Genomic DNA, 27174 nt, shown 5'->3' with positions numbered 1-27174 from the left:
TGGAGCAATGGAAGAATGTGGCCTGGTCTGATGAATCACGTTTTCTTTTAGATCAGGTGGATGGCAAGGTGCATGCATGTCGTTTACCTGGTGAACAGATGGCAGCAGGATGCACAATGGGAAGAAGGCAGGCTGTCGGAGGCAGTGTGTTGCTCTGGGCAATATTCTGCTGGGAAACCTTGGGTCCTGTCATTCATGTGGATGTTACTTTGACAAGTACCACATACCTTAAGATTGTTGCAGACCACATACACCCATTCATGGCAAAGGAATTCCCTGATAGCAGTGGCGTCTTTCAGCAGGATAATGTGCCCTGCCACACTGATTTTGTCCAGGAATGGTTTTAGGAACATGACTAAGAGTTCAAGGTATTGACTTGGCCTCCAAATTTTCCAGATATCAATCAGATTACACATCTATGGGATGTGCTGGACCAACAAGTCCGATCCATGGAGGCCCCACCTCGCAACTTACAGGAGTTAAAGGATCTGCTGCTAATATCTTGGTGCCAGATACCACAGGACATCTTCAGAGGTCTTGTGGAGTCCATGCCTTGACGGATCAGAGCTATTTTGGCAGCATGAGGGGGATCTACACGATATTAGGCAGGTGGTTTTAATGTTGTAGGTGTTGGATACCTGTTTTTTTTGTTTATGTTATATCTCATTTGAAGATCTAAAACAATTTAGTATGAAAAATACACAAAAACAGAAGAAATCAGAATGGGGGCAAATACTTTTATACAGCACTGTATTTAAATGTTCTTTTGGGTGTTTTATTCCTTTTATTAACAATGCTTTCACAGCGCTGACCAATGCATTTAGTTGTAACGGCGAGATTTAGATAAGGGAAGCCAATTCATTGTTGCCCACTGCAGTCAAAGAGACTAAGGAAAATCAGTAGTAGAGTGTTAATGTTTTTACTTTTTGAATATTCAGAGGTCTTAATTGTCATCTTCTTGCAGAATGCTGCGTACTGCAATATCAACCATGAGATCAGAAACACAAATAATCTGTATGATATTAAAGCGATAGATACAAGATCAGCAATGGACACATGTAATAATGGTAAGTAGGATCAACATCTGCTTGCAGTTCTAAAGTCTGATGTGCATTGACTTTGTTTAGGTGCATTAGGTACAATAATCTCAGATTCTCTGTACATATGTTTAAAATGAAATGCTCATATTTTTGCTTTTGAATACATGTGGCATATCTGAGTAAATGTGATTATACAATTGAACTAACATAAACACTCATAACATCAACTCTACAAGTACAATCTTTGTTTTGATTCTTTATAAATTACACAGAAAATGCTCTGTTTTATGTCCAAGGTCGTGCCATGACTGCAACAGAGACTTCTGCTTGGAGAGTTTCAACCAATGTGAGTGTGCTCAGCCTGGGAAATAGATAAGAGAGTAAACATGAAAATTGTCATTATATTCATATTACCATAAAACAAACAAACAAACAAAATTCTTTGTTGCCATATAATCAACATTTTAGCACATTTTATACCATACTGACTATAATGCATTACATTTTTTTTCCTTTTTCTCTGTCATTTAGTATTGTTGGTACTATTTTAGTGAACATAACGCATGCATGCGAGCTTCCTGTCGGTTCCTGCACACACTAAGAGATGGGGATGAAAAGGTTTGTGTTGTAATTATGTCATATGGGTTCATTGTTTTGATTCTAGTGCCACCTTCTGGAGGACTTTCATACTGTCCACATTACTTCTAACTGTGTTTTTGAATTGGGCCTGTAATGGTTTTGCTTTGTTTTTACAGTTCTGTATGGAAACTGTGAAGAAGTTCTGTCATGTTGGCAACCCTGTTATTGTATTGCGAGCAGGTAACTGATCTTTATAAAACAGTTCAATACAATAGGGCATCATATTGGTCACATTTTAGCTTTTGAAAACTTCAAAATTAAATTTAAAGTATTACATCAATGAATGTCTTGAAATTGCATACATTACATATATGGTTTTGTTAAATATTTATTGTTAGCATGTATCATTTTACTATTTACAAGTATTTACATATATGTAGATCATGTGAGAAATCTGTGCTAAATCGGTACCGTCTCTTTAAGACTACCAGCATCAGCCAGTCAGTGCACATTAACGTGATTATGGCTATCTCTAGCGCATCTGTGCTATGTTTGATTAGAATTAAATGTTTTGTTTGTTTGTTTTTTATCAACAATTGACTAAAGAACAGAAAGGGTATTTTTTTATTCGATTTTTTTCTCCCCAATTTGGAGTGCCCAATTCCCACTACTTAGTAGGTCCTCTAGGTGGCGCGGTAACTCACCTCAGTCTAGGTGGCGGAGGACAAGTCTCAGTTACCTCCGCTTCTGTGACAGACTATCCACGCATTTCATCACGTGGCTTGTTGTGCATGACACTGCGGAGACTCACTGCATGTGGATGCTCATGCTTCTATCCACAATCCATGCACAACTTACCACATGCCCCATTGAGAGCGAGAACCACTAATCGTGACCACGAGGAGTTTACCTCATGTGACTCTACCCTCCCTAGCAACTGGGCCAATTTGGTTGCTCAGGAGACCTGGCTGGAGTCACTCCGCACACCCTAACAGAAAGGGTATTTAAAGAGAAATTATTTAATGATAAATAGAGTGCGTGGATCTAATTTTTGGTCGTCATTTCACAGAACGAGACAAACCAAACTTGTACTCTCAACACTCTGTTAAAGGATGCTGCATTTCTTCTCCACTATACTACTCAAACACTGGTGAGGGAAATCTTAAAGTTTACCAGCCAGCGAATAATCACAGACATTTTTACTCGCATTGTGTGCAATTTGGTCGCAATGATTTACTCACTTGTAGAGGGTTGCTGCATAAAGTAAAAGATTGATCTTGCGAAGAAACAGAGATCTAGATGCATTGAAAATCAATATTTTTACGGAGTCCTTCAAAATACCATGACAAGCTTAGAGATAGTTCAACCAAAAATGCAAATTCTGTTATCAAATACTGTACTCACCCTCCTGTTGTTCAAAACCCTTTTGAATTTCTCTCTTCCGATGAACAATAATGGAGATGTTAGGCAAAATGTTATCCTCAGTCATCATTCACTTTCATTGCATCTTTTTTCCATACAATGCAAGTGAATGGTGACTGATGCTAACATTCTTCCTAACATCTACCTTTGTGTTCCAGAGAAAAAAGAAGTCATATGGGTTTGGAACAGCGTAAATGATAAAAAAAAAATAAAAAAATTCGGGTTAACTCTCAAGGTTCAAATTAATGCTGTCTGTTTTCTGTCCATATTTCTACATGAAGTGGAGGTGTTTATGGGATATTACAGCAGAAGTTCTCCCGGTGTGAAATTTAGTCAGGAGACTGTAAATTCTCTGCTCTTTTCTCTTCTTAATCTGGGTTTACTGAGAGAATTTTTTGAGGTCACCAACTTGCTTCTCACATACAAGAGGCTGGTGAGTGTGTTTGTGATCAAATGCAATTGATGAATCAAAAATAATGTGTGTGTGCATAACTTCATATATGTCAACATTTGTGTTTGTAATCTATGTGTTAGCCTCCATCTGAGATTGTGTTAGCTGTTTTTAAACATGTGAGGGAAAGAGGACTGATCAATTCTGTACCAGAGCTCATTCTCCTCACCTCAAAGGTAATGTTCACATTCTGATCATTATAATATAATAGAGAGCAAGGATGTTCTCTACATGTTAATTTTTCATGTTAAAAAATGCAAAACTTGATCATCTCCAGATCAGCGTGTTTAGTTTTAAAGGTATTGTTCACCCAAAAATGAAAAACCAAAAACAAATTGGCATTATTGCCCTCATACCCTCAAGATTTGTTTTTGCCTCCTGCAATATCATATAAGGCTGCATATCAGCTGAACTGATAAAGTGGGAAAGGATCTAATTTTAAAATTATCTCCTGTTAGGGCATTTAAACCAAACTAAACTAATGCTGTAAGTAATCTCTGTGTGTTATTGTGTTTAGAGTGTCGAGGCTGGATGTGTTTTCAGTGTTGATCAGTGTGAGGTCATGCAGAGACACCTTCAAATGATGCAGGTTCCTTGGCAACAGATGGATATTTTCCTCACTGTGAAGTGCCGGTATTGTCTCTCTCCCTTTGGGCCTTTTTGGGACATATGGGCCCTATTTTAAGAGCGCTATGCCTAAAGCGCAATGCGATATGTCATATGCACATAATCAGTGGGCATGGCCATGAAGTTCTTCTTTTTAGGTACAAGTGGGTTAACGTAACCACGTGCACAAAGCGCTAATGGGCTGGGTCAAGTGCAATTTAATTCTGAGGTTCTTCTCCATTTATTACACCGTCTGCATCCTATTATATATTCCATATCAAGCAACTTCGATATAAATGAAGACAGCCCATTCATAAGAATTTGGTAGTGTAAATGCAAGGCATACCCTGCTCTGTTTGTCACCTGTGCTGCTCCAGACTGCGATGTATGTGTTGTATGTTCTCTATGTTCTCTATCACCCTCTCTGGGACTGTTTGCTCTCGTCGTGCTTGCCCGTGTCTCACCTGCTTGACCTGTTTCTCTACCATTGTTCATTGATTTGTTCATGAAAATAGAGCCCTTTGAATATGTGCTGCAGTGCTAAACTGAACACAAACAAGCCTATAGAGCAGGGGTATTCAATTAAAGTTCCAACATTTCTGATCTCTATATTTCCTTCCCAGCAAAGTTCTGGATAATAATATCTTAATCAGTGTCACTATGGATATGAAACATATGCAGCTCTGGAAAACATTAAGAGAACTCTGTAAAATTATCAGTTTCTTTGGATTTACTATTTAGAAGTACAGTATGTGTTTGAGTAAAGTCAACATTTTTGTTTTATTCTTTAAAGTGCTGACATAAAAATATTGCGATTTAGAGCATTTATTTGCAGAAAATGACAACTAGACCTCGAAGATTAATCTTTGTGAAGGATGCCTGAATCAAACCACATACAAAGTTATTTTCTTTGCATTATTCGAGGTCTGAAAACATTGCATCTTTTTTGGTATTTTGATCAGTTGTCATTTTCTACAAATAAAATGCTCTAAATCGCAATATTTTTATTTGGAATTTGGGATTTGGCTCTGTGAAGGATGCATGAGTCAAGCCACATACAAGGTTATCCTGGAAAAAAACATGCTTCCTTCTGCTCTGACAATGTTCCCCAGCTCTGAGGATTGTTTTTTCCAGCAGGACAATGCTCCATGTCACACAGCCAGGTCAATCAAGGTGTGGATGAAGGACCACTGGATCAAGACCCTGTCATGGCCAGCCCAACCTCCAGACCTGAACCCTTTGAATGTGTGGATGAAGGACCACCGAATCAAGACCCTGTCATGGCCAGCCCAATCTCCAGACCTGAACCCTTTGAAAACCTCTAGAATATGTACAAGAGGAAGATGGATGGCCACAAGCCATCAAACAAAGCTGAGATGCTTGAATTTTTGCTCCAGGAGTAGCATAAAGTCACCCAACAGCAATGTGAAGGACTCGTTGAGAGCATGCCAAGATGCATGAAAGCTGTGATTGAAAATCAGGGTTATTTCACCACATACTGATTTCTGAAATCTTCCTAAGTTAAAAAATTAGTATTGTGTTGTTTAAAAATGAACTTTTACTCAAACACATACCTAAAAATAGTAAATCCAGAGAAACTGATAATTTTGATGAATGATGAACCATAAGTCTGTGGACAAGGACATTATGAAGATGCTGGAGGAAACTGGTAGACAAGTATCTATGACCACAGTAATACAAAACCTATATCGACATAACCTGAAATGCCGCTCAGCCAGGAAGAAGCCACTGCTCCCAAACTGCCATAAAAATCCAGGCTACAGTTTGCAAGTGCACATGGGGACAAAGATCTTTTTGGAGAAATGTCCAAATGTCTGATGATTTTTTTTTTTTTAACTGTTTGGCCATAATGACCATTGTTATGTTTGGAGGAAAAAGGGTGAGTCTTGCAAGCTGCAGAACACCATCCCAACCATGAAGCATGGGGATGACAGAATCATGTTGTGGGGGTGATTTGCTGCAGGAGGTACTGGTTCACTTCACAAAATAGATGGCTTCATGAGGAAGGAAAATTATGTGGATATATTGAAGCAACATCTCAAAACATCACCCAGCTCCATCTTTTGTGGCAGGACATACCACCGCGCCTCTTCCATGTGCAGCTGCTGAGCCCATGTGTCGTATTGCCTCATGTTGACCTTCCATTTTGGGCAGGATGTGGTCTCTGCAGGGTCTTTTCCCCCTGAAAGAATAGGAAAGGAAAAGATCACCTTCCCCGATGCGTATGATAGCGTTAGATGGCCCCAGCCAATCTAATACTCTGTGGAGAGAAAACATAGAGAGAAAAGGCAGTGGTTGGCACGGCCTGCTCCCATGCTAGTTACGTCACTTCCCCCCCTCAGGGATGTGGGGAACTACATGACGTCTTTTGGGGCATTGTGGGAGGTTACGTGCAGTCTGATGCACCTGCTATTACGCACGCAGCAGCCTGCTTGCACCTGCATCAGCAGTTCACGTAACACGGTTCAGCTGTTTTGCCGTTTTTCTATAGGGAACCCTAGTGTCTCTACATCGGCACAATGTCACGTGAGTGACAGAAGGGGAACATCATAGTTACTGTCGTAACCTCTGTGTCCCTCTTGCCACAACACTGTACTAGTCCGACTTTCTAGTCCACTGAAATGGTCCGACCTTGTCTCAGCTCCTCAGCATAAAACCTGAATGGAGTTGCATTCCAGCTCCTTTAGTACCCGTATATCCAGGGGAGTGGCATGCAAATTCCACTCGCCAATTCTCAATGGCCTTTTCTCTGGGCTCTCAAGAGCAGCCCCTAATGTCACGACATCGACACAACGTCTCATTCCCTCCATCAGGGAACGGAGGTTATGACAGTAACCATGATATTTTCTGCAGTTAAATGTTAGGAATTGTGAGTTGAAATGTATTATGCTAAGGTGTTTGTAAATTCTCACTTCAAGTGTGTGTGTGTGTGTGTGTGTGTGTGTGTGTGTGTGTGTGTGTGTGTGATTTATATATATATCACTTAAGACTAAACATTCACAATAGCCTCTTCAAAACTGTGCTGGGATGAGGACATTGGGGGGCAAAAGGTGTTGGGGTCAGAGGGATCTTTTCTACAAAAAGATTAATATATTTCATAGAGTTCACCAATCAAGGGTTATTGGATATGAATATTAAAAGATAAGATCAACAGTTCATTTTTAAGCTGAATAACAGCAATCAATTTTTTGTGTTTGAATATATTTTTTTACATTCAGAATACATACCTATAGGTATGTAGGTAGGCATAGGAGGCCTATTGATAGATTAGAAAATAATGTATTGGAGTTCAGGGGTGTCTCCCCAATGAAAATGTATAACATTTAAGTCTGAATGGGCCATTTTTAAATATTCCTTAAAGTGCCAATCTGCTAACACAAACAAACATTTTACATAACAGTGCAGCATAAAAATGCTGTTTGCTATATATAGAGAGGCTGTAGGTAAAAATAGGCTGACTATGAAATAATATAAATTTTCTCAACAGTGTAGAACTTGTAATTTCAAGTTTTGGTTGTCTTTATTTGCCATCCATGCCAGAGATGATAACATCTTTGATTCGTTTTCATTAAATTAGAACAAAAATCAGTTTGTTTATTATGAAAGGCTTGTAACATGCTGATTAATTAAGCTAAATTTAGATGAGGAGAAAAAATTTTTATAGATCATATTCACGCTTGCGCCATCTTTGATTTTTAATGGGAATAACAACGAGGCTGTGAGGGATAGAGTTACAGTCTCTTCAATGGGCTGTACTGCAGTTTAAAGTGTTTTTGGATCATTCCGCGGACAAAACATTGATACAGTGTCTGTCCATGAACATTCAGTATACAAAGAACTCTAGACAACATGAGTTGTAGAAAATCAGATGTGATCTAGGAGCTTTGTGAACTGGAGAATCGTTTTTTTTAACCGGTTAATTGGAACTAAACATCTGAAAGAACCTGTTCCCATAACTAGATGAAACCAAGCCGGTGTCCTGAGAAATAGAGTTCCCCCTGAAAATCGGGTCACCCTCTGATGCAGCAATCACAGCAATTCCATTGGCTGAGGGACCTATTAATGGGTACTATATTCACTGCCTGAGTTGAAATCCTTTAAAATCGTTTGGTTTATGTCGCTATAACTTTGTAAATACAACATTTAATGACTTTTAAACCATAAGTAACACATAATAGTATATCACTGAAGTTATAGATTTTTAAATTTAAAGATGTGTCGTCGTTTGTGGTTTCAGTTAGCCTAGACTTCAATGACATGCTATCACGATAACATATTAGGTTTTAGGGATGTATGAGACTAGTCGACTATACGGTTCTGATGCTGCCAGTGGACACTTGAATAACTAGTCATTTAATATTTCCCCCCATTAACCTGATCAACATTTTTACACACGCTTGGCTTTATATTTTTACAGAGATTGTTCTTAAATTACTGTCATATTAAGGTTACATATTTTAAATATAATTAATACAAATATATATAAAAAAGGATATCTGGAGCAGATACAAAGTTTCATTTCAACTCAGGCTGCACGTGCTTCTTCCCTCTCTTACTCGCGGCCCACGCAGGAAAATGTCCTCTTGATAGACAAGCAAACTCAGCAAATTAGTTATGAAATCACTTCGGTGGTGGTGCGGGAATTGGATTTCCAAACATTTGAAAGTCCTTATTGATGTTTTCACATTTGAGTCTTCTTTAAATCTGAGCATGCTTGTATGTTATTTTTCTGCTGTGCAGGCTTTTTCAAGCGCAGGATAGCTGCCTCAGGTGACCATTTCGACATGTTCATTTTACTTATCAAAAAATGTATGCTTTTATGTAGCCTAGAAAATGACGGTTTTAGGCTAGTTATGCCATTTCTTTTAAATCTACTGATTAAGAAGGCTATTTTCAACGACGTGCTGACTGGTTGAAATTATAGATTGTGAAATTAAAGATGTGTGGTTGTTATTGTGAAATTTAAAGATGTGTCGTTGTATGTGTTATTCAGTTAGCCTAGACTTCAATAACATGCTATTAAAATAACAATGATAGGTTTTTGCTCAGGCATTACAAATTGTTACCCTCATGGGGTCTCAATTTACTGGGCGGACTCAATTGATCACAGCTGTCAGTAGGTGGCTCGCAAAGACCCAACACTTACAATGCAGTATTAATATATTATAGTATATATTAATATACAAGTATTATATAAGTATTATATTAATATATACATATTTATTTGCTGCAAAAATAAAGGGCATCTTGTGACTTATAATAATTACTGAGTAATAATGAGTTTTAATAACGTCCATATGTTTTCGTGTATAAAAAAGCATGTCTACATGTCTACTCACAACATGTTCAGTAAGAACACATGTGTTGTAAGAAAACAGCAGATCTATCTTTTTCCCTACAGTTTGTCGACTGCACACCAAAATAGAGGTAAAAAACAGGAGCTGATATTAAAAATACAATATCGCATACAAATCGGATGATGACAACCAAATTCAAACTCATGTCTGTAATGTATTTTGTCATATTAATAGTCACTGGTGAACGTTTAACCAATCCTTCCACTCAAATTGGGAGATTATAACTCAACATTAAGACATTTGAAAAGTGGTTCCTAAATAATCAAACTTATTTTATTTCATCCATTTAAAGTTGATCTTAAAATATACAGAGATTATGTTATGAGAGCAATTTGAACATCTGGCTATCATTGTTTAATCTGCACAGTATTTATGAATGCACAAATATGTTTCTTTATAAATTAATGTACGTTTTTGTGGTGTATGACACTGTCATGGGCAAATGTTATTTAATAAGGTGTATGTACGTTTGTTTTAGTATTTTTTTGGTAAAAAAACTGAACTGCTGCTTACTCTTAGGTGTGTACAAATGTGTGCTTTCAATCAGTCAAATAATATAAAACCATTTTCTTTTGTGTTACTGGACTATAAGATTGATGTTTTATTATCATTTTATAAGTTCATTTTCAGATTCAATTTCATTTTCAGAAAGTATGGATTTTACACATTCTAACCCTCATGAATAGCAATATTCACACTTTCACACACTTACGCTTTATTTTATGTCTGTAGAGCACTGGCCACTAACCCACACATCCCAGAGTTGTCTGATCTGGAACAGGCTGTAGTAACAGTAGAGGTGAGTTTACTAAACAATTTTCCATAGTTGATCTATAATTTCTTTTAACTTTTTATTTTAATTTTTTACATTTGCTCTTTCACTGGTTTTCTTTTCTATCCTTTATGCTGCCGTGTTTATAATTTGTCCATTTGATTTAGTACTTCTCTATTATATTGACAAGTATTCAGACCCATTACTCAGTAATTAGTTGATGCACCTTTGGCATCAACTTACAGCCTCAAGTCTTTTTGGAGTATGATGCAAAAAGCTTTGCACACCTGGATTTGGGGACTTTCTGACATTCTTCTCTGCAGATCCTCTCAAGCTCTGTCAGGCTGGATTGGGACCATCAGTGGACAGCCATTTTCAGGTCTCTCCAGAGATGTTCGATTGGGTTCAAGTCTGGGCTCTGGCTGGGCCACTCTAGGACATTCACAGAGATGTACCTAAGCCACTCTTGCATTGTGACTGTGTGCTTAGGGTCATTGTACTGTTGGAAGGTGAACCTTCAGCCCAGTCTGAGGTCCTGAGCTCTCTGGACCAGGTTTTCATTAAGGACATCTCTGTATATTGCTGCTTTCAGCATTCCTTCAACTATGACCAGTCCCCCAGTCCCTGTCACTGAAAAACACCCCCACAGCATGATGCTGCCACCACCATGCTTCACCGTTGGGATGGTATTGCACAGGTGATGAGCGGTGCCTGGTTTACTCCAGACATGATGCTTGGAATTGAGGCCAAACAGTTCAATCTTTTTTATGTTTCTTGCACTGAGGAGAGGCTTCCGTCTGGCCACTCTACCATAAAACCCAGATCGGTGGAGTGTTGTTGCTCAGGTTGTCCTTCTGCAAGTTTCTCTCATCTCCACACTTGATCTCTGTTGCTCAACCAGAGTGACCATTGGGTTCTTGTTCATCTCTCTTACCAAGGCCCTTCTCCCCCAATTGCTCAGTTTGGCTTGGTGGCCAGCTCTAGGAAGAGTCCTGGTTGTTCCTAACTTCCATTTAAGAATTATGGAGGCCACTGTGCTCTTGGGAACCTTTGATGCATGCAAAAAAAAAATTTGTAGCCTTCCCCAGATATGTGCCTTTATACAATCCTGTCTCTGAGCTCTGCAGGCAGTTCCTTTAACCTCATGGCTTGGTTTTTGCTCTGATATAGACAGGTGTTTGCCTTTCCAAATCATGTCCAATCAATTGAATTTGCCACAGGTGGACTCCAATCAAAGTGTAGAAAAATCTCCTGAGAAATGGGATGCACCTGAGCTAAATTTCAAGTGTCACTGCAAAGGGTCTGAATACTTATGTCAATGTGATATTTCATTTTTGTGATACAACATTATTTTTAATACATTTGCAAAGTTATCAAAAATCTGTTTTTTTTTTTAATGGGGTATGGAGTGTAGATTTATGTGGGGGGAAAGCATTTTAGCAAACATAATCTAAATACTTTCTGAATGCACTATATATAAGTATATGTATATACAGTGGATATAATGTTTAAACAGCAGATTTTTGTGATGTGAAAAATGAAACATAAATTATATCAGACTTTTTGCACCTTTTAATGTAAAAATTACAACCTGTGCAATGCCACTGAAAACCAACGTTACACATTTCAGAAAAAATACAAATAAAAATGTAGAATAACTTAACTGCATAAGTGTGCACACCCTTTTATAATTGGTTTATTATAAAATCACATCGTTTCAGCTTTTAAAGCTTGCAGCTTTACAGAAAATCATGCATTAACAGAAAATGAAACTGTAATATCTATAATGTCTTAGTCATCATTGTGTAGTTTGATATAATACGATTGTGAATTGTTTAAAAATAAGTAATTAAATAATAATTGTATGTAGAACCCCAGTGAACAAGCCAAAGGCGACTGTGGCAAGGAACATAGAACTCCATAAGATGTTTGTTAATAGAGAAAAATAACCATGGGAGAAACCAGGCTCACTGTGGGAGCCAGTTCCCTTCTGGCTAACATCATGAATATAATGCCAATATTACTTAAGTATAGTGCAAGTCATGGTTTAAAATTATTAAACTAAGTAATTGTTAAGGGTCAGTATTTAAACAAAGAATTTGTATGAACTGTAAGATTAATGACTAATGTCTTTTGAAGTCCATCCTTGATTAACTGCAGAAGTTCACATAGATGCAATTGTCCTTGTTAGTTGGCTGATGAAGGGTTTTGTTGGCAATTAATTGATAGTCTATGCATTCCATTTCAAGAGTGTAGTCCATCTTTAGACTGAGGGTGATGCAGGCAGAGATCAGTTAGGTGCATCGCAGGTCAACTGGCTGGTAATTTCGGTGAGGTCTATCCGAAGTCCAAGGTTTAGGCTAGAGGTCGACCGATATATCAGTTTTGCCTATTAAATCGGCACCGATAAAGATTTCTGGAACTATCGGTTATCGGCATAAATCCTCACCAATCATTTTCCCCCATTGTGTCTCGTGCTGGAGCAGCTAGGAAGGGCGCGCTGTCATTATACCGTATGAGAGCGGCCTCTAGAGGCGAAATAAAAACCATCACTGATGCCTTGTGGTGGTTGTTTTGACACGTGAGACTACACGTTGAATGCAGCGGAACACTGCACGGATCTGAACAATGTAGATTTAAAACACCAACAACTAAAAGGTATGTATAAAGTACATGTTTTCATATCATTATAAAGTAATTAATTTCTTGAATAAATGCATTAATAGAGAACAGCTGTATGTTTGCAGACCAGGCTGAGGGGAAGCTAACATTAAATCTAACTCATGCGGTTAAAACAATGCACCTAAAAAACATGCAAGTCCTATCCAAATGTTTAAATAAAATGTATTACCATCTATTTGCATTAGTTTATATCCAGTCATGTTTATACTTTAGCTAGCTAAGTTGTATGTTTAAAGGTAGTGAGAGATTTGAGAGGAATATTTTCATGCAGTCAGGAGAAACATTATATAAAATATTAGAAACGCATATGATTTTGATTACATTTTTTAATCCTCACAGTAATACAGGTTTTTGTCATTTTAATTAGATAATCACCAAGTGATTGTGTGTGTGTGACGAGTTTCTTGGGAGAATTTAAATGAGCGTAACAGGGCGAAATACAAACAAATATATCACTGAATCTTATAGAAGCGTTAAAAAAAAGAATAAGACATTGCAATTCACTAGTTTGCCCTAGTTTCACATTAAAGACCCCTCACCAGAAGTGAAGTTATTAGCCACTGGAAGTTGCGTGATAGCCTTGTGAATCACAAAAGGCTGTGTTTAATAAGTAAATATAGGCCTATAGTATGCGCAGCGCCAGCACGTTAGTGAATGGCGCTTCTCTGTTTACACGCGCACACCCGTGGCTATTTTTAGCCTTCACGCGTCGCGTAATATTTGAGCGCTACTCCATGAACAACATCTCAGATGTAGATGCTCAATAGATTGGTTCACTTATAATATGCATTTAGAATGGCACCGGAGGAGCATTTAACCAGAATTTGAATAAGAAGCGAATTAAACTTCTGTGAACTTGCCAAAAAACAGACACATACAGACTTCCTGGAGAGTTTGGATGGAATGTTAAAATAAAAGTGCACGACTTAAATATATTACTGTTGTATTTAAAATTAAATGTCAATACTATTAATAACTATTTATTATTATTATTATTATTGTCATCATTAGTATTTGTTTACCATTTATAACAATATATAAATTGAATGGGTTCCAAAAAATAACTGTGAATGAAAAGTGGACTGATGTCTTAGAACTAAATTGAAAAAAAAAAAAAAAAAGAGAGAGATCTGAATCCTTTAAAGTCCAGATGTAAGTTGAAACATTTTTGGTAAAAAAAGAAAAATCTAAATCAAAAATAAAACATTGGTTTCTTTTCTACTGTTGATTTATACTGGAATTACTGTTAATTTTGCTGCTATATTATCCAATATACTAGTTAACAATAAAGTGTTTCTTAATAAGCTATACATTTTATATTGAAATAATGTGTAGTTAGAGGTTTGTGTTTCTTTACATATTAAAGAGTACTCCCAGTTACTTTCACACAATAATGTAAAGATATTCTAAACCGATTATGACAAAAAAAAAACAACACTGTTATCGAATCGGGATCTGTGTTAGCCGACACTGAGATTTCCGGTATCGGAATCGGGAGAGAAAAAGTAGTATTAGTACATCCCTACTTTAAATGTTGTTTTTTCATTCAGTATCAATTTTAAAAACTATCGGCCGATTAATCGTTATCGTCTTGTCTTCCCAACTTAGTTATCGGTATTGGCAAAATCCAATATCAGTCGACCTCTAGTTCAGGCAATGGCATATGAATCATCCCATTTCTTATGGTTGGAGTTGGCAACAGTTAATCCTCTGAAGTTCATCGTAATAGACTGAAGTGGCGTTTGGATGGCAACGGCTGCTATTAGTCGTCATCACTCAAAGACACATAGCAGTGGAGTCCAACATGAAGCAAGAATGAAGCTGGATCCAGCCAGATCTGGTGACCTCAGTATAGGAGTCCCGAGGTTGAGACAGGGAAACAAATCTAATAATATTAGCAGAGATGCCATTTCAATTTATTGCAGAGTTATAGATCATGATCAATGTTTCTGGTTTTGGCAGACCTAACTAAAGCAGCCTAATTGTGAGTTGGAGGATAAATTAGGTGTATGCCTGGATAAATAGTTGAGTCTTTAGTCTAGATTTAAACTGAGTGAGTGTGTTTGCATCTCGAACAGTGTTAGGGAGACTAATTCATAGTTTAGGAGCCAAATATGAAAAATATACCTCCTTTTGTAGATTTTGATATTCTAGGAACTATTAACAGGCCCGAATTTTGCGATCAAAATAAACGTGATGGAATATAGCATTGTAGAAAGCCACTTAAGTACTGCAGAGCTAGACCATTCAAAGCTTTGTACGTTTTTAATGAATTAATACATTTTAAAATTAATATGAAATTTAACAGGTAGCCAATATAACGATGATAAAATGAGGCTAATATGATCATATTTCTTGGTTCAAGTCAGCACTCTGGCTGCTGCATTTTGAACCAATTGAAGTTTATTTATTGTTCTTGCTGGACATCCTCTTAGAAGTGCATTACAATAATATAGATTTGAGGTCATGAACACGTGAATTCGTTTTCTGGCATCAGCAACAGAGAGCATATGCCTTAATTTAGCAATATTTCTTAGGTTGAATAATGCTGTTCTACAAACATTGGTAATTTGATTTTCAAAGGACAGATTGGTACACTCAAATATAACACCTAAGTTCTTCGATGATGAAGACGATGTAACAGTACACTCATATAGAGTCAAATTGTATTTTAGCGGCTTGTGTTTAGAAGTTTTTGGTCCAATAATTAGTACCTCTATTTTGTCGGAATTGATTAGAAGGACATTTCTGGCCATCCAATCTTTTATTTGATTGATGCACTCGAATTGTGAAATTTCATCAGGTTTTGAAGAAATATAAATTTTGGTATCGTCAGCATAACAGTGGAAACTTATTCCACGATTCCTGATAATATCTCCCAGGGGAAACATATTACAAGGAGAAAAGCAGAGGCCCTAAAACTGTTTGACAATTCCTCATTTACATAGACAAAGTGGTAGCAGTCTGCTAAATAGGACCTAAACCATGCTAATGCAACAGCACAAATGCCAACATAATTCTCTAACCTATTCAAGAGAATATTGTGATCTATCGTGTCGAGCACTAAGATCTAAAAGCACTAGAAGTGAAATGCAGCCTCGATCAGATGATAAGAGCAAGTCATTTGTAACTCTGATAAGTGCAGTCTCTGTACTGTGATGAGGCCTAAATCCTGACTGAAATTGTTTATAATTATACTATTTCTCTATAGAAATTAACATAGTTTGGAGGATACTACCTTTTCTAGTTTTTTCGACATAAACGGGAGATTTGAAATCGGTCTATAATTAGCAAGTTCTCCAGGATCAAGTTGTGGATTCTTAAAAAGCAGTTTGATAACTGCCATTTTAAAGTTTATTGGGACATGTCCTAAGGATAGCGAGGAGTTAATAATATTAAGAAGAGGTTCTGAGATTACAAGGAATACCACTTTTAAAAGCTTAGTTTGTATTTGATCTAACGTACATGTTGTGGCTTTTGATGTTTCGATACGTTATGTTAGCTCTTCATGACCTATGACAGCGAAGGATTGAAGTTGCACATGAGGAAAATTATGAGACACTGTTTTCTGAGGTACTGTGAGATGATTGCATAATTCCAATTTTATTTCTAATTACTTATTATAAGATATTCATGAAGTCATTACTCTTGTGCTGTGACAGAATATTTGGTTCAGTTGAGACTTTATTTCTTATCAATTTAGCCACAGTAATTAATAAACATCTAGGATTGTTGTGGTTATTTTCTATAAGTTTGCTAAAATATGCTGACCTGGCAGACCTGATCTGTAGCTACAGTCTAGAAATTTTGTATTCTTCCTCTTGCGCTCCATTTTCTGAGCTGTTCTCTTGAGAGCATGAGTTTGATTATTGTACCATGGTGCAGGGCTTTTTTTCTTTAATCGAAGGGGGCGACACTATCAAGAGTGCTATAGAAGACTGTATTTATATTTTCTGTTATTTCATCAAGTTCTGCTAGGCCTTGGGATTTACTGAATGTATTAGATAGATCTGGAAGATTATTAGTTAAGCTATTTTTAGTGGTCAAAAGCATAGTTCTACCTGAATGATAGCATGGTGTAAATTGAGTAACATTAGCTGATTGCACATACAAGAGACGAGGTAATGTTCCGAGATGTCATCGCTCTGCGTTAGAGTTTCTATAGTATCAACATCAACTCCATATGACAGAATTAAATCTAGCATATGATTATGGCGATTAATTGGTCCTGTCAAATTTTGTCTGACTCCAAGAGAGTTGAGAATATTGATAAATGCTAATCCCAAGGTGTTATTTTCATTATCTATGTGAATGTTGAAGTCACCAACCGTTAAAGATCTATCTACAGTAACTACACGATCTGATAAAAAATTGGCAAATTCACCAAGGAAATCAGAATAAGGCCTGGGTGTTTATGCACTGTAGCAGTGGCAAAAGACAACAGAGATTTTTTATTTAGATCTGATGGTGTCACATTAAGCATTTTTAGTTCAAAAGACCTAAACTTATATCCTGTCCTCTGAGTAACACCAAAAATCGTCACCGTAAATTGTAGCAACACCTCCTTGACCCTTCAGACGAGGCTCATGTTTATAACAATAACTTAGAGGAGTAGATTCATTTAAAATAATATGTTCATCCGGTTTAAGCCAGGTTTCTGTCAAACAGAGTGCATCCAAACTATGATCTGTAATGATTTAAAGGGGTCATGACATGGTTTTTTTTATTGTATTATTATGTTCCCTTAGGTGCAATTATAGTATTAATATATTTTTTTTTAAGAAAAACTTTTAAAATCTAGTGATTTATGACGTTTTCCCACCCTGTTTCTCATCCTCTGATTTAAACAGTCTGTTTTGGGGGCGTTTTCCATTTAAGACTTCAGTGTTAACGCCCACTGTTATGATTGGCTAACGTCAGTGCCTATGTATCAATTATTGACGCCCCCAGCCAGAACAATATGCAAGTAAACTAAGTAAAAACACTGTGATTATTCATAATGAATGAAATTGCTCTTTAAAAAGTAGATTAAAGTTTAAAATAGATTACTTACAGTTTGCGTCGTCGTTGTTCCCAGAATAGTCAGCACGGACTTATCTTTGAGCAACAGTTTTCTGGCAAAGCCAGCATCATATTGAGATTTGTTCTCAAAACAGTCATCCTTAAAATGTACAGAACAAACGCTTAAGTTAACACTGCCGTGACTGGGACGTCCTCAAAAAATAAACTGCATCCATTTTTCCCTGACGCCTGGATCTTTCGGCAGCTTATTCAGAGGTTTTGTTTGACCACAGCCAGGAACAGCACATCTGTGTGGCATCGTAATTTTCCTGTGCACAAGTAGTCTCTGTCAGAGCTCGCTGTCCATCGACTGAACACTTGTGAGGCGCACGGCTATACTGAAATGAGCGTAGTTGTCTTGCGCTTAAAGCGTAGTTATCTTGTGCTGGAGGCGGTCATATGCAAACGCTGTTACGTCACTTCTAACCGACACGTCACTTCTAACCATGAATCCAGAACGAGCTGTATTTTGAGCTTGATTAAATAAATGATTCGTTTAGAATGGGGAGGACGTCTTAAAATATTAAACTTGCAGGACGTTTTAATGATACAAAGACCTCTTATATACCAAAAGATCAAGGCAAATTTGGTTTCTCATGTCATGACCCCTTTAATTTACAATTAGTGCTTTGGTAGAAAGAGATCTAATGTTTAGTAGCCCACAGTGTCTGAAATCATATTTGCAAGTTCACACACCTCTTTAACATTATCTTTAGTGATCTCCATCTGGTGAAGCCGTAAATCATTAGTGCTGACATGAATAGCAATTTTCAAATATCTACGTTTAGCATTAGCCAGCACTTGTAAATTTGATCTGATGTCAGACACTCTGGCACCTGAAATTTATTTAACAATAGTGGCTGAAGTCTCCATTTCCACATTCCTTACAATAGAATCACCAATTATTAGGGCTCTTTCAACATGATTCTCACTGGGTGCATCACTGAGTGGAGATAATCGATTGGAAACCCTAACAGGAATGGGAGTGTGGTGTCGCTTTGCTGAGCGAGTATGCCGCTGAGACGTCACTCAAACGCCCTGTTGCAGGGGCTCTAGAGCTGGAACCAAAGTTTGTGTGTTGCTCGCTGTACTACCAATTAATTGCCAACAAAACCCTTCATCAGCCAACTAACAAGGACAATTGCATCTATGTGAACTTCTGCAGATAATCAAGGATGGACTTCAAAAGACATTAGTCATTAATCTTACAGTTCATACAAATTCTTTGTTTAAATACTGACCCTTAACAATTACTTAGTTTAATAATTTTAAACCATGACTTGCACTATACTTAAGTAATATTGGCATTATATTCATGATGTTAGCCAGAGGGGAACTGGCCCCCACAGTGAGTCTGGTTTCTCCCATGGTTATTTTTCTCCAATAACCAACAATACTTATGGAGACCAAGATTGAACTTTTTGCCCAAAATTGTAAAAGCTATGTTTGGTGCACATCAACAACAGAACACAATACCCACAGTGAAGCATGGTGGTGGCAGCATCTTGCTTTGGGGCTGCTTTTCTTTAGCTTTTTCTTTCAGTGGCATTGCATGAGTTGTAATTTTTACATTAAAGGTGCAAATATTCTGATATGATTTATTCTGATATCGGTGTGTGTGTGTGATATATGTATGTATGTGTGTGTGTATGTGTATATATATATATATATATATATATATATATATATATGTATATATATATATATATATATATATATATATATATTAGGGCTGTCAATCGATTACACTTTTTAATCGAATTAATTACATGGTGTCCCGATTAATTAATCGCATATACAAATATTTGCTGAGAAAGCCCCTCATATAACAATAATTCAATATATAATGATGAAATAATTATACATAGTTATCTTTAAATATTAAAAATTATATGTGTATATATATATATATATGTATATATGTATATATATATATATATATATATATATATATATATATATATATATATATATATATATATAAATAAAAAATATATATATAAAATAAAAAATATATATAAAATAAAAAATATTCAGATAATTCAAATGCATTACATTCTTGTGGCAGAAGAGTTCATCATTGATAAGACCATTCAAAAAGCGGCTTTAGAATACAATGTATTGTTTTCTACCATATTATTGATCATAAGACAATCATTGGCATACAGCGATCCATTTCACAAGTGAATTTGTCAATCAGTTGGAGATTTATTATGAGGGCTTGTTTAAGGACCGTCAATTTACACCTGTGTCAGACATTTTTTATTTTTTTAGAAACAAGCCAGGGGTATACATAGTACACAATACTACAGATATATTTTACAATAATGCCAAGACATTGTATTCATTACATAGTTCATTGGTTTTCAAAATTTTGGAGTTGTTGGAGGTACAAAGAGTATTTAAATAATATTTCTTTTTTTTTTTTTAAATGCAAATAGGGGCTTTATAGACATAAATGTACAAATTATGTATAAAAAACTTGGCAAGAAAAATAAACCGATTAATCAGAAAATATTAACTTATCAAAACTGTGAAAACCAAATAAAACATCTTTTTAAAGCAAAGAAAAACTAGTTAAAATAGAGGTACGTACAAACAAACAAAATTTTCTCCAAAATGCTACAGCGTGGACACATTCCCAAAAAAGGTGAGGGGCAGATTCTTCTACAGCATTACAGAAGGAGCAAAGTAGATCTATTTCATGCAGCATGTTTCTTAAACAAAGATTGAAGGTGTTTAAAGGACACCTCCTTAACCTTGTTGGTAATTAAATATTTGTGAGGTAAAGACCATACGACCTGCGTCAGACATGCTTGTGTCGCGTCTCAGGTGTGTTGCGTCATAAAAATAAAATGTTTAGGTCACTGTGTCAAGTTAAATATGGTTTAAAACTCAATCTTTAAACACATCTTGAGATCCCTTAGTTCTCATTGGAGCTCCTTCAAGTGTTTTGAACGCAAGAACGTAACGCACGTTTGTGTTGTGTGTCCGCTGAAGGGTTGTTAATGTTTTGTTCACTGTAATAAACTGTGTGTTGCTCACACTGCTGAAATTTCACTTACTGCCCTCTGGAGTAAACAGGTGGTACTACAAGCTTGCATTTCTCAGGAATTTCTCAGGAAAGCATTGCGATTAGTTGCGTTGTAAAATGAATCGCACGTTATTAATGTGTTAAATCGACAGCCCTAATATATATATATATACATATATATATATATATATATATAGATAGATGGATGGATGGATGGATGGATGGGGGTGTGTGTGTGTGTGTGTGTGTGTGTGTGTGTATATACACGCACACCGATCAGCGACAACATTAAAACCATCTGCCTAACATTGTGTAGGCCCCCCTTGTACCACCAAAACAGTGCCAAACCACATCGACCTCTCTAATCAACAAGGCATTTCCGGCAACAGAACTGCCCCTCACTGGATATGTTTTGTTTTTGGCACCAATCTGAGTAAATTCTAGAGACTGTTTTGTGTGAAAATCCCAGGAGATCAGCAGTTACAGAAATACTCAACCCAACCCACCTGGCACCAACAATCATGCAACGCTCCAAATCACTGAGATCCCATTTTTTCCCTATTATGATGGTTGATGTGAACATTAATTGAAGCTCTTGACCGCTATCTGCATGATTTTATGCACTGCAATGCACTGCACTGCTGCCACACGATTGGCTGATTAGATATTCGCATGGATGATTGTTGGTGCCAGTCTGGCTGGTTTGAGTATCTCTGTAACTGCTTATCTCCTAGGATTTTCACACACAACAGTCTCTAGCCAAAAACAAAAAACATCCAGTTAGGGGCAGTTCAATGGACAGAAATGCCTTGTTGATTAGAGAGGTCGACATAGAATGGCCAGACAGGTTTGAACTAACAAAGTCTACGGTAACTCAGATAACCGCTCTGTACAATGGTGGTGAGAAGAATATAATCTCAGAATGCTATTCGGGTTGGCGCTGTTTGGCGGCACGAGGGGGTCCAACACAATATTAGGCAGGTGGTTTTAATGTTATGGCTGATCTGTGTGTGTATATGTATATATATATGTGTGTGTATATATATAACATAACCATACAAAAACTTAATTTATACTTCATTGGGTGCTACCTACTCATTTGTGTGTGTGTGTGTGTGTGGCGCCAGATGTTGAAGCATCAGGAAGACTGGGCTGGTTTGGCACAAGTGTTCTGTGGAGTTTGTGTGGGTTCACACAGTGCTACTGAACTTACCACGTTCTGCTGCTGTGTTACAATGGCGCTGTTAAAACAGCCCAAAGACAATCTCTCACTCCCATATGAGCTATTTGCTGAATCAGGTAGACATGCACACCAAAACACCCCCTGTCGAATGTTTGGACAAACCTATGCATTCTTTATGATTAACTATTCTACATTTTAGAGTAATACTTAAATCATCACAACTATAAAATAACACACATGGAAGTATGGGCATTTTGTTGTTAACAAAATATTAAACAAATGAAATAAAAACTCTTATATTTTAGTTTCTTTGAAGTAGCCACTCTGTCTAGATTACAGCTCTGAACACTGGGCATTCTCTCAACCATCTTCATTAGTTACATATTGGGATGCTTTTTAAATAGTGTTTCTCTTTATGCTGGGCAGTTTCTTTTTGCTTTTCCTTTGCTATCCCAACTCATCCAAAATTAAATTAGCATTTTAGTTTTGTAATTCCTACATGGGCACAATATATACTCAACCATAAATTCATTCACTAGAACAGGCCTATCATCAGAGCACCTGGACTAATTAAAGTCATCCCTCCCCATTGTTTATTTGTTTTTTATTAATGTAAGATACTTTTCAAAATCATGCTTCCAGCACTGCATGCATCAAAGCAGATCTCATAATATCTAGTTTATAGAACCTCACAAATGTGTGCAGGATGCCCAATTGTCCACTGCACAAACATTCTCAATGGAGATTTCCTTGAATAAAGCCAAAGCAGCAGCTATCTTAAGTCATGGAAAAATAATGAAATCTGTTTACATAGTCAATTAGTCCATTTTTATTATATCAATTGTTGTAGTTATGAAAACCTTTCTTTTCTTCTCCCTTTGGGAGTGCAATCACTCTTTAAAATGTCCAAATATTCTTATCCAGTATTCACAAATGATTGAGAAGTCATCAAAAAATCAAGGAAATGTATTGGTCAAAAGATGTGGGAACCGTTTCATGACTACGCTTAGATTTTCATGTTGTGTGCTTTTGCTAGTATGTCAGCAAGTCTCATTCAATGAAATGGTGAAAACTATCCTGGGCAGAATCGGAGTCTCGCTGATCTTTAAGTACCACAGGACACGAGATTGGAAGAAGGTAAGTGTATATGCTGTTTGTAAAAGTCTGCTTGTAAAATAATGAACCTTTGACTGACTACTTTGTCTGTGTGCCTTTCCTGCTCTCTTGCATGTTCTCAGGGAGTAAAGCTAGTCACTGTGATGTTCAGACTGCACATTACGTTCACCACTCTAAAGGGGCTCATGGGTAATGAACATCGAGTTTCTCGCTGTCAGCTGGTCACCACAGCAACAGAGCTCTTCCTCCACAGCGGGAGTATTGAGGGAGCTCTAAAAATGCTGCGAGGTAAAGGGGAGTTGTATGGAAAATTCCGTTTGTGGCTCAGATTTTGCAATAAGGGATTATCGGTTTATGTATTTCTATTCCTGCAGCTGATGACTGGTTTGTCACCTCAAACATGTGGCCTTGTGAGCAGGCTGACATAAATAGTCGAAAACGGGTCCTGACTCTCTTAGCTGGGAAAACTTCAAACAGAGACACCTTTGAGATTCTTACCAACTTGCCCGGATTCGGGCAACATATAAGTGAGTTATTTAATTTCATTTAATCTTTCATCTTTCAGATGCACTATACAAAACAAACTTTTGAAACAGTTGTTGACATTGGAAGCATATGTTTCATATAACAATGGTTTGTGATATAATTAACAACCATAGTTACTTGCAAGCCAACGTTTTGGAAATCTGCTTCCCGCACCCTGTCCGAAGTGATTTCCAAAGATTCTTTACTCCTCTTAAGAGATAGAATCTTTCTGCACATGCCGTGAGTGAGAGAGGGAAGCAGCAGCCTGTGGTGAAATGAAACTTTGTATACATCTGCTCCAGATATATTCTTTTTCAATAATTGTATTATTAATTATATTTAAAAATGTAACATTAACATGACAATCATTTAAGCGCAGCCCTTGTAAAAACATAAAGCCAAACATAAATGTGAACAACGTTTAACAGTTTAATGGAGAAAAATATTGACCTACTAGTTATTCCAGTGTGGAATAGCGGCATCAGTACCATTTAGTCGACTAGTCTCGCACATACCTAGTATACACAGGGCCTCAATTGGGGACGAATGGTCATGTTGTTGATACACCTAGTCTGCCATCAGTCATGTAGTATAAGCACCAGCACGATGGAAAACAATACTAAGTCAAAGGGCAACAACTGCAAGTTGTGTAGCTTGGCTTTCCGCTTGGCTTGTGCGCTTGGCATTTTTAATAAAACTACCTATTTTCCTACTATCGGCACAATTTAAACTTGAAGTCCCTAAAACGTTGTTTTTTTATGAGCCACATCAACAAGGGGGCTGTCAGTGCACCTCAGAATGCAGGGATCTCGAGATGTGATTTGAAGATGCGAAGTTTAAAACTATTATTATCTTGACACAGCAACCTAAAAACAGGGCTTTTATGACCCTTAAAACCAGTGAAACGCTCAAAGTGTGCATCTGAAGCATTTTTACATAGACCGTAAATGTTAAATAGTGCAGACAGAATGTCTTACACATTGTGTAAGAAAAGGACAGATTGACAATAATATGAGAATTCAATGACATGAGAATAAAACAAACAATATATGGATTTCTAAAGCTACTTTTTGTTTTGTCTAATCAATACTGTTATCGTCTGCCAATATAATAATTATATTTGAATATCTTATTATATTTATTATTATGAAATATTGAAAAAAATATTTAAATTATTATGTGTTGTTTATATTGAATTATCTTTATGTGGGGGCCTTTCTCAGCAAAAAGAACAAAGAAATATTAAAAAAAATCATAATTCCACGTATGTGAACGATTTGTCAACATTTCTTACTTTTTTGACAATTCAACCATAAAATTTTCTTTTTCAGATGGTGGGCACATAAATGAGTATACTGAAATGTTCAGGGCTCATCTACGTCTGTGTGTGATGAAGCAGACATTACCGGTTGCTGCAGATATTCTTGAGTTCATGTTAATACAGGGTATGGTTCCTGAAACCCTCCAGCTTCAGAGTATCATCCATAAACTGGGCAAGCAGAACAATTGGAGCCGTGCCAGGGCTCTTTTTAAATGTGAGTGACTTTCATCTTCAAATTCTTGTAAGCTGCTGTTACAGCATCCAAACTGATTCTACAAGAATCAGTGCTATGCTCAAGTAAATAAGTTATGTTGTTATAGAAGTTATTCTGCTTTGCATAAGATTCTTCTTTTTTTTTTTTCAAATTTTTTTGCAGCATGCACAAATTGTTTGACCTTTTGGTTATCATTTCCCTGTCCTCTAATGAAGCAAACACCAAAACTCAGCATGTCTTTTGAGTGTGCTGCCTTTGAGCTTAATCTACATGCAGTGACAGTGTTGTAATTAATTATATATATATATATATATATATACATACACACATCTAAGCATAAACGGGCCTGAACGTCAGATATTTTGTATGTCTGTTCTAGGCGCTCATTCAGCCGGGTTTTACTCTGCAGTGGTGTTCGAAAGCAACGCTCTGTTTCTGCCCTGTAGTCTCAGTGAGATTGAGATGACACTGGCCTTTGAGATGTTTATCACCTCTATCAAAACAAGCCTACAGACCCCTTCTGAATCCTCTCAATCACTTCTGATTAAGCTCAGACGGTTAGTGTGTGTGAAAGAGAGACATCTTAATGGACATCTTTACAGTTTAAATGCAAAACTGATCATTAGCTAGAAACAGAATTATCTTGGTTTGCCAGCATGTAAAGTGCTTTTTGAGAATACAAATACGTTTTTTTTTTAGGCAAGCTGATGCTGCAGAGGTAACGGAGAGTGTGTACTTGGCAGCCAGTTGTCGGCTCCTCTCTGCGGCTCTCATACCAAACCCCAAGCTGAGTATCCGCTATACAGCTGTCAATCAAAGCCAAGAACAACTCTTTCAACTGGACCGTGGGTCTGCCCACAAATGGTTTTTACAGAACAAGCGCTGGGCACAAGAAATATGGGCAAGCTGACACACTTTCGACCAGTCCCGCTTGTAACTAATGCTATCTTTTTTTCTATGTCTAATCAAAGGTTACTCTGAGCAATGCATGTGTTTCAGTCTGTTAATTTGAAACTGTTTGCACATAATTGTTTTTGTGGTATTTGTTCATCTCCTTTTATAGATGTTTATATATTTCTTTGTTAAAACGTAATGAAGGATAAGATTTTTTTTGGAGTAGTACAAATGAAAGGTTTTCCGAATGATTCGCTTTGTGTTCTTTTGTTTTAAAGTATTTGACATAAATCTACAAATACCTTAAATTTAAAGGAATCCAAAGATTTACTCCTGAAGCTGTTTTCACCTGTTACTACACACTTTTCTCCTGTGAGAAGAAAAAGCACCATGGCCACATTTTTTTTTTTACTTTTCTAAAATAATTGTGATTAAATCCAGTTTTTTACTTAAGAAAAAGACACCTTTTGTGCAGTGTAATTTTTTGTTCAGTCCATTTTTTTCATTGTTCCCATTGGCCACGCAAATAAAATAAATTATCATTTTTGTAGTTAACATGAAAACACTTGAACACAGTCGTTCTGAGATGCACTCAAATACATTAAAATAAAAGGCATTCCGTCATTAGATCTAATTTTGTCTGGATCTCAAGGGATGTGCAAATTTCAGTTTGTTCAGTTTACCTGAAAACAATAAAAATAAAGTGAAAATTAATTCATCTAATCTGGTCACTTGCTTTTATTATGATGTCTGAATGTTTCACAAAGAGAGATTTTCAGATTTATTCTGTTTTCAAAGCACTAGCTTCTTTAAATAAAGTGTTTTATGCATTAGCAAAAATGTGTTCTCGTCCACTGGTTGCCAATAATCTAGAACTTATTTGACATTATTGATTT

At 36.8% G+C, this 27174-nt stretch overlaps 1 protein-coding gene across 1 annotated transcript; it reads left to right on the top strand.

Annotated features, from left to right (window-relative positions):
- The first annotated feature begins 3282 nt into the window (after nucleotides 1-3282).
- LOC127620347 (protein TOPAZ1-like) lies at nucleotides 3283-26929 on the top strand. Its single transcript, XM_052093556.1, has 11 exons — nucleotides 3283-3474; nucleotides 3576-3668; nucleotides 4010-4125; nucleotides 10209-10275; nucleotides 22153-22324; nucleotides 23245-23345; nucleotides 23447-23612; nucleotides 23699-23851; nucleotides 25181-25384; nucleotides 25764-25941; nucleotides 26084-26929. The coding sequence occupies exons 1-11, from the start codon at nucleotides 3334-3336 to the stop codon at nucleotides 26292-26294; spliced, it is 1602 nt and encodes a 533-aa protein (XP_051949516.1). The 5' UTR covers nucleotides 3283-3333; the 3' UTR covers nucleotides 26295-26929.
- The last annotated feature ends 245 nt before the right edge of the window (nucleotides 26930-27174 follow it).

This window comes from Xyrauchen texanus, chromosome 26 (assembly GCF_025860055.1).
Source record: "Xyrauchen texanus isolate HMW12.3.18 chromosome 26, RBS_HiC_50CHRs, whole genome shotgun sequence".
Taxonomy (NCBI): Eukaryota; Metazoa; Chordata; class Actinopteri; order Cypriniformes; family Catostomidae; genus Xyrauchen; species Xyrauchen texanus.
Note: the sequence above shows the minus strand (reverse complement) of the source record. Positions and strands in the feature narration are given on the sequence as shown.

Coding starts and splice junctions, on each gene's coding strand:
- LOC127620347 (XM_052093556.1), top strand. CDS start 3,334: ATGGGATATTACAGCAGAAGTTCTCCCGGTGTGAAATTTAGTCAGGAG. Junction 22,325..23,244: donor TGAGCTATTTGCTGAATCAG/GTAGACATGCAC, acceptor TGCTTTTGCTAG/TATGTCAGCAAGTCTCATTC. Junction 25,385..25,763: donor TGCCAGGGCTCTTTTTAAAT/GTGAGTGACTTT, acceptor TGTCTGTTCTAG/GCGCTCATTCAGCCGGGTTT.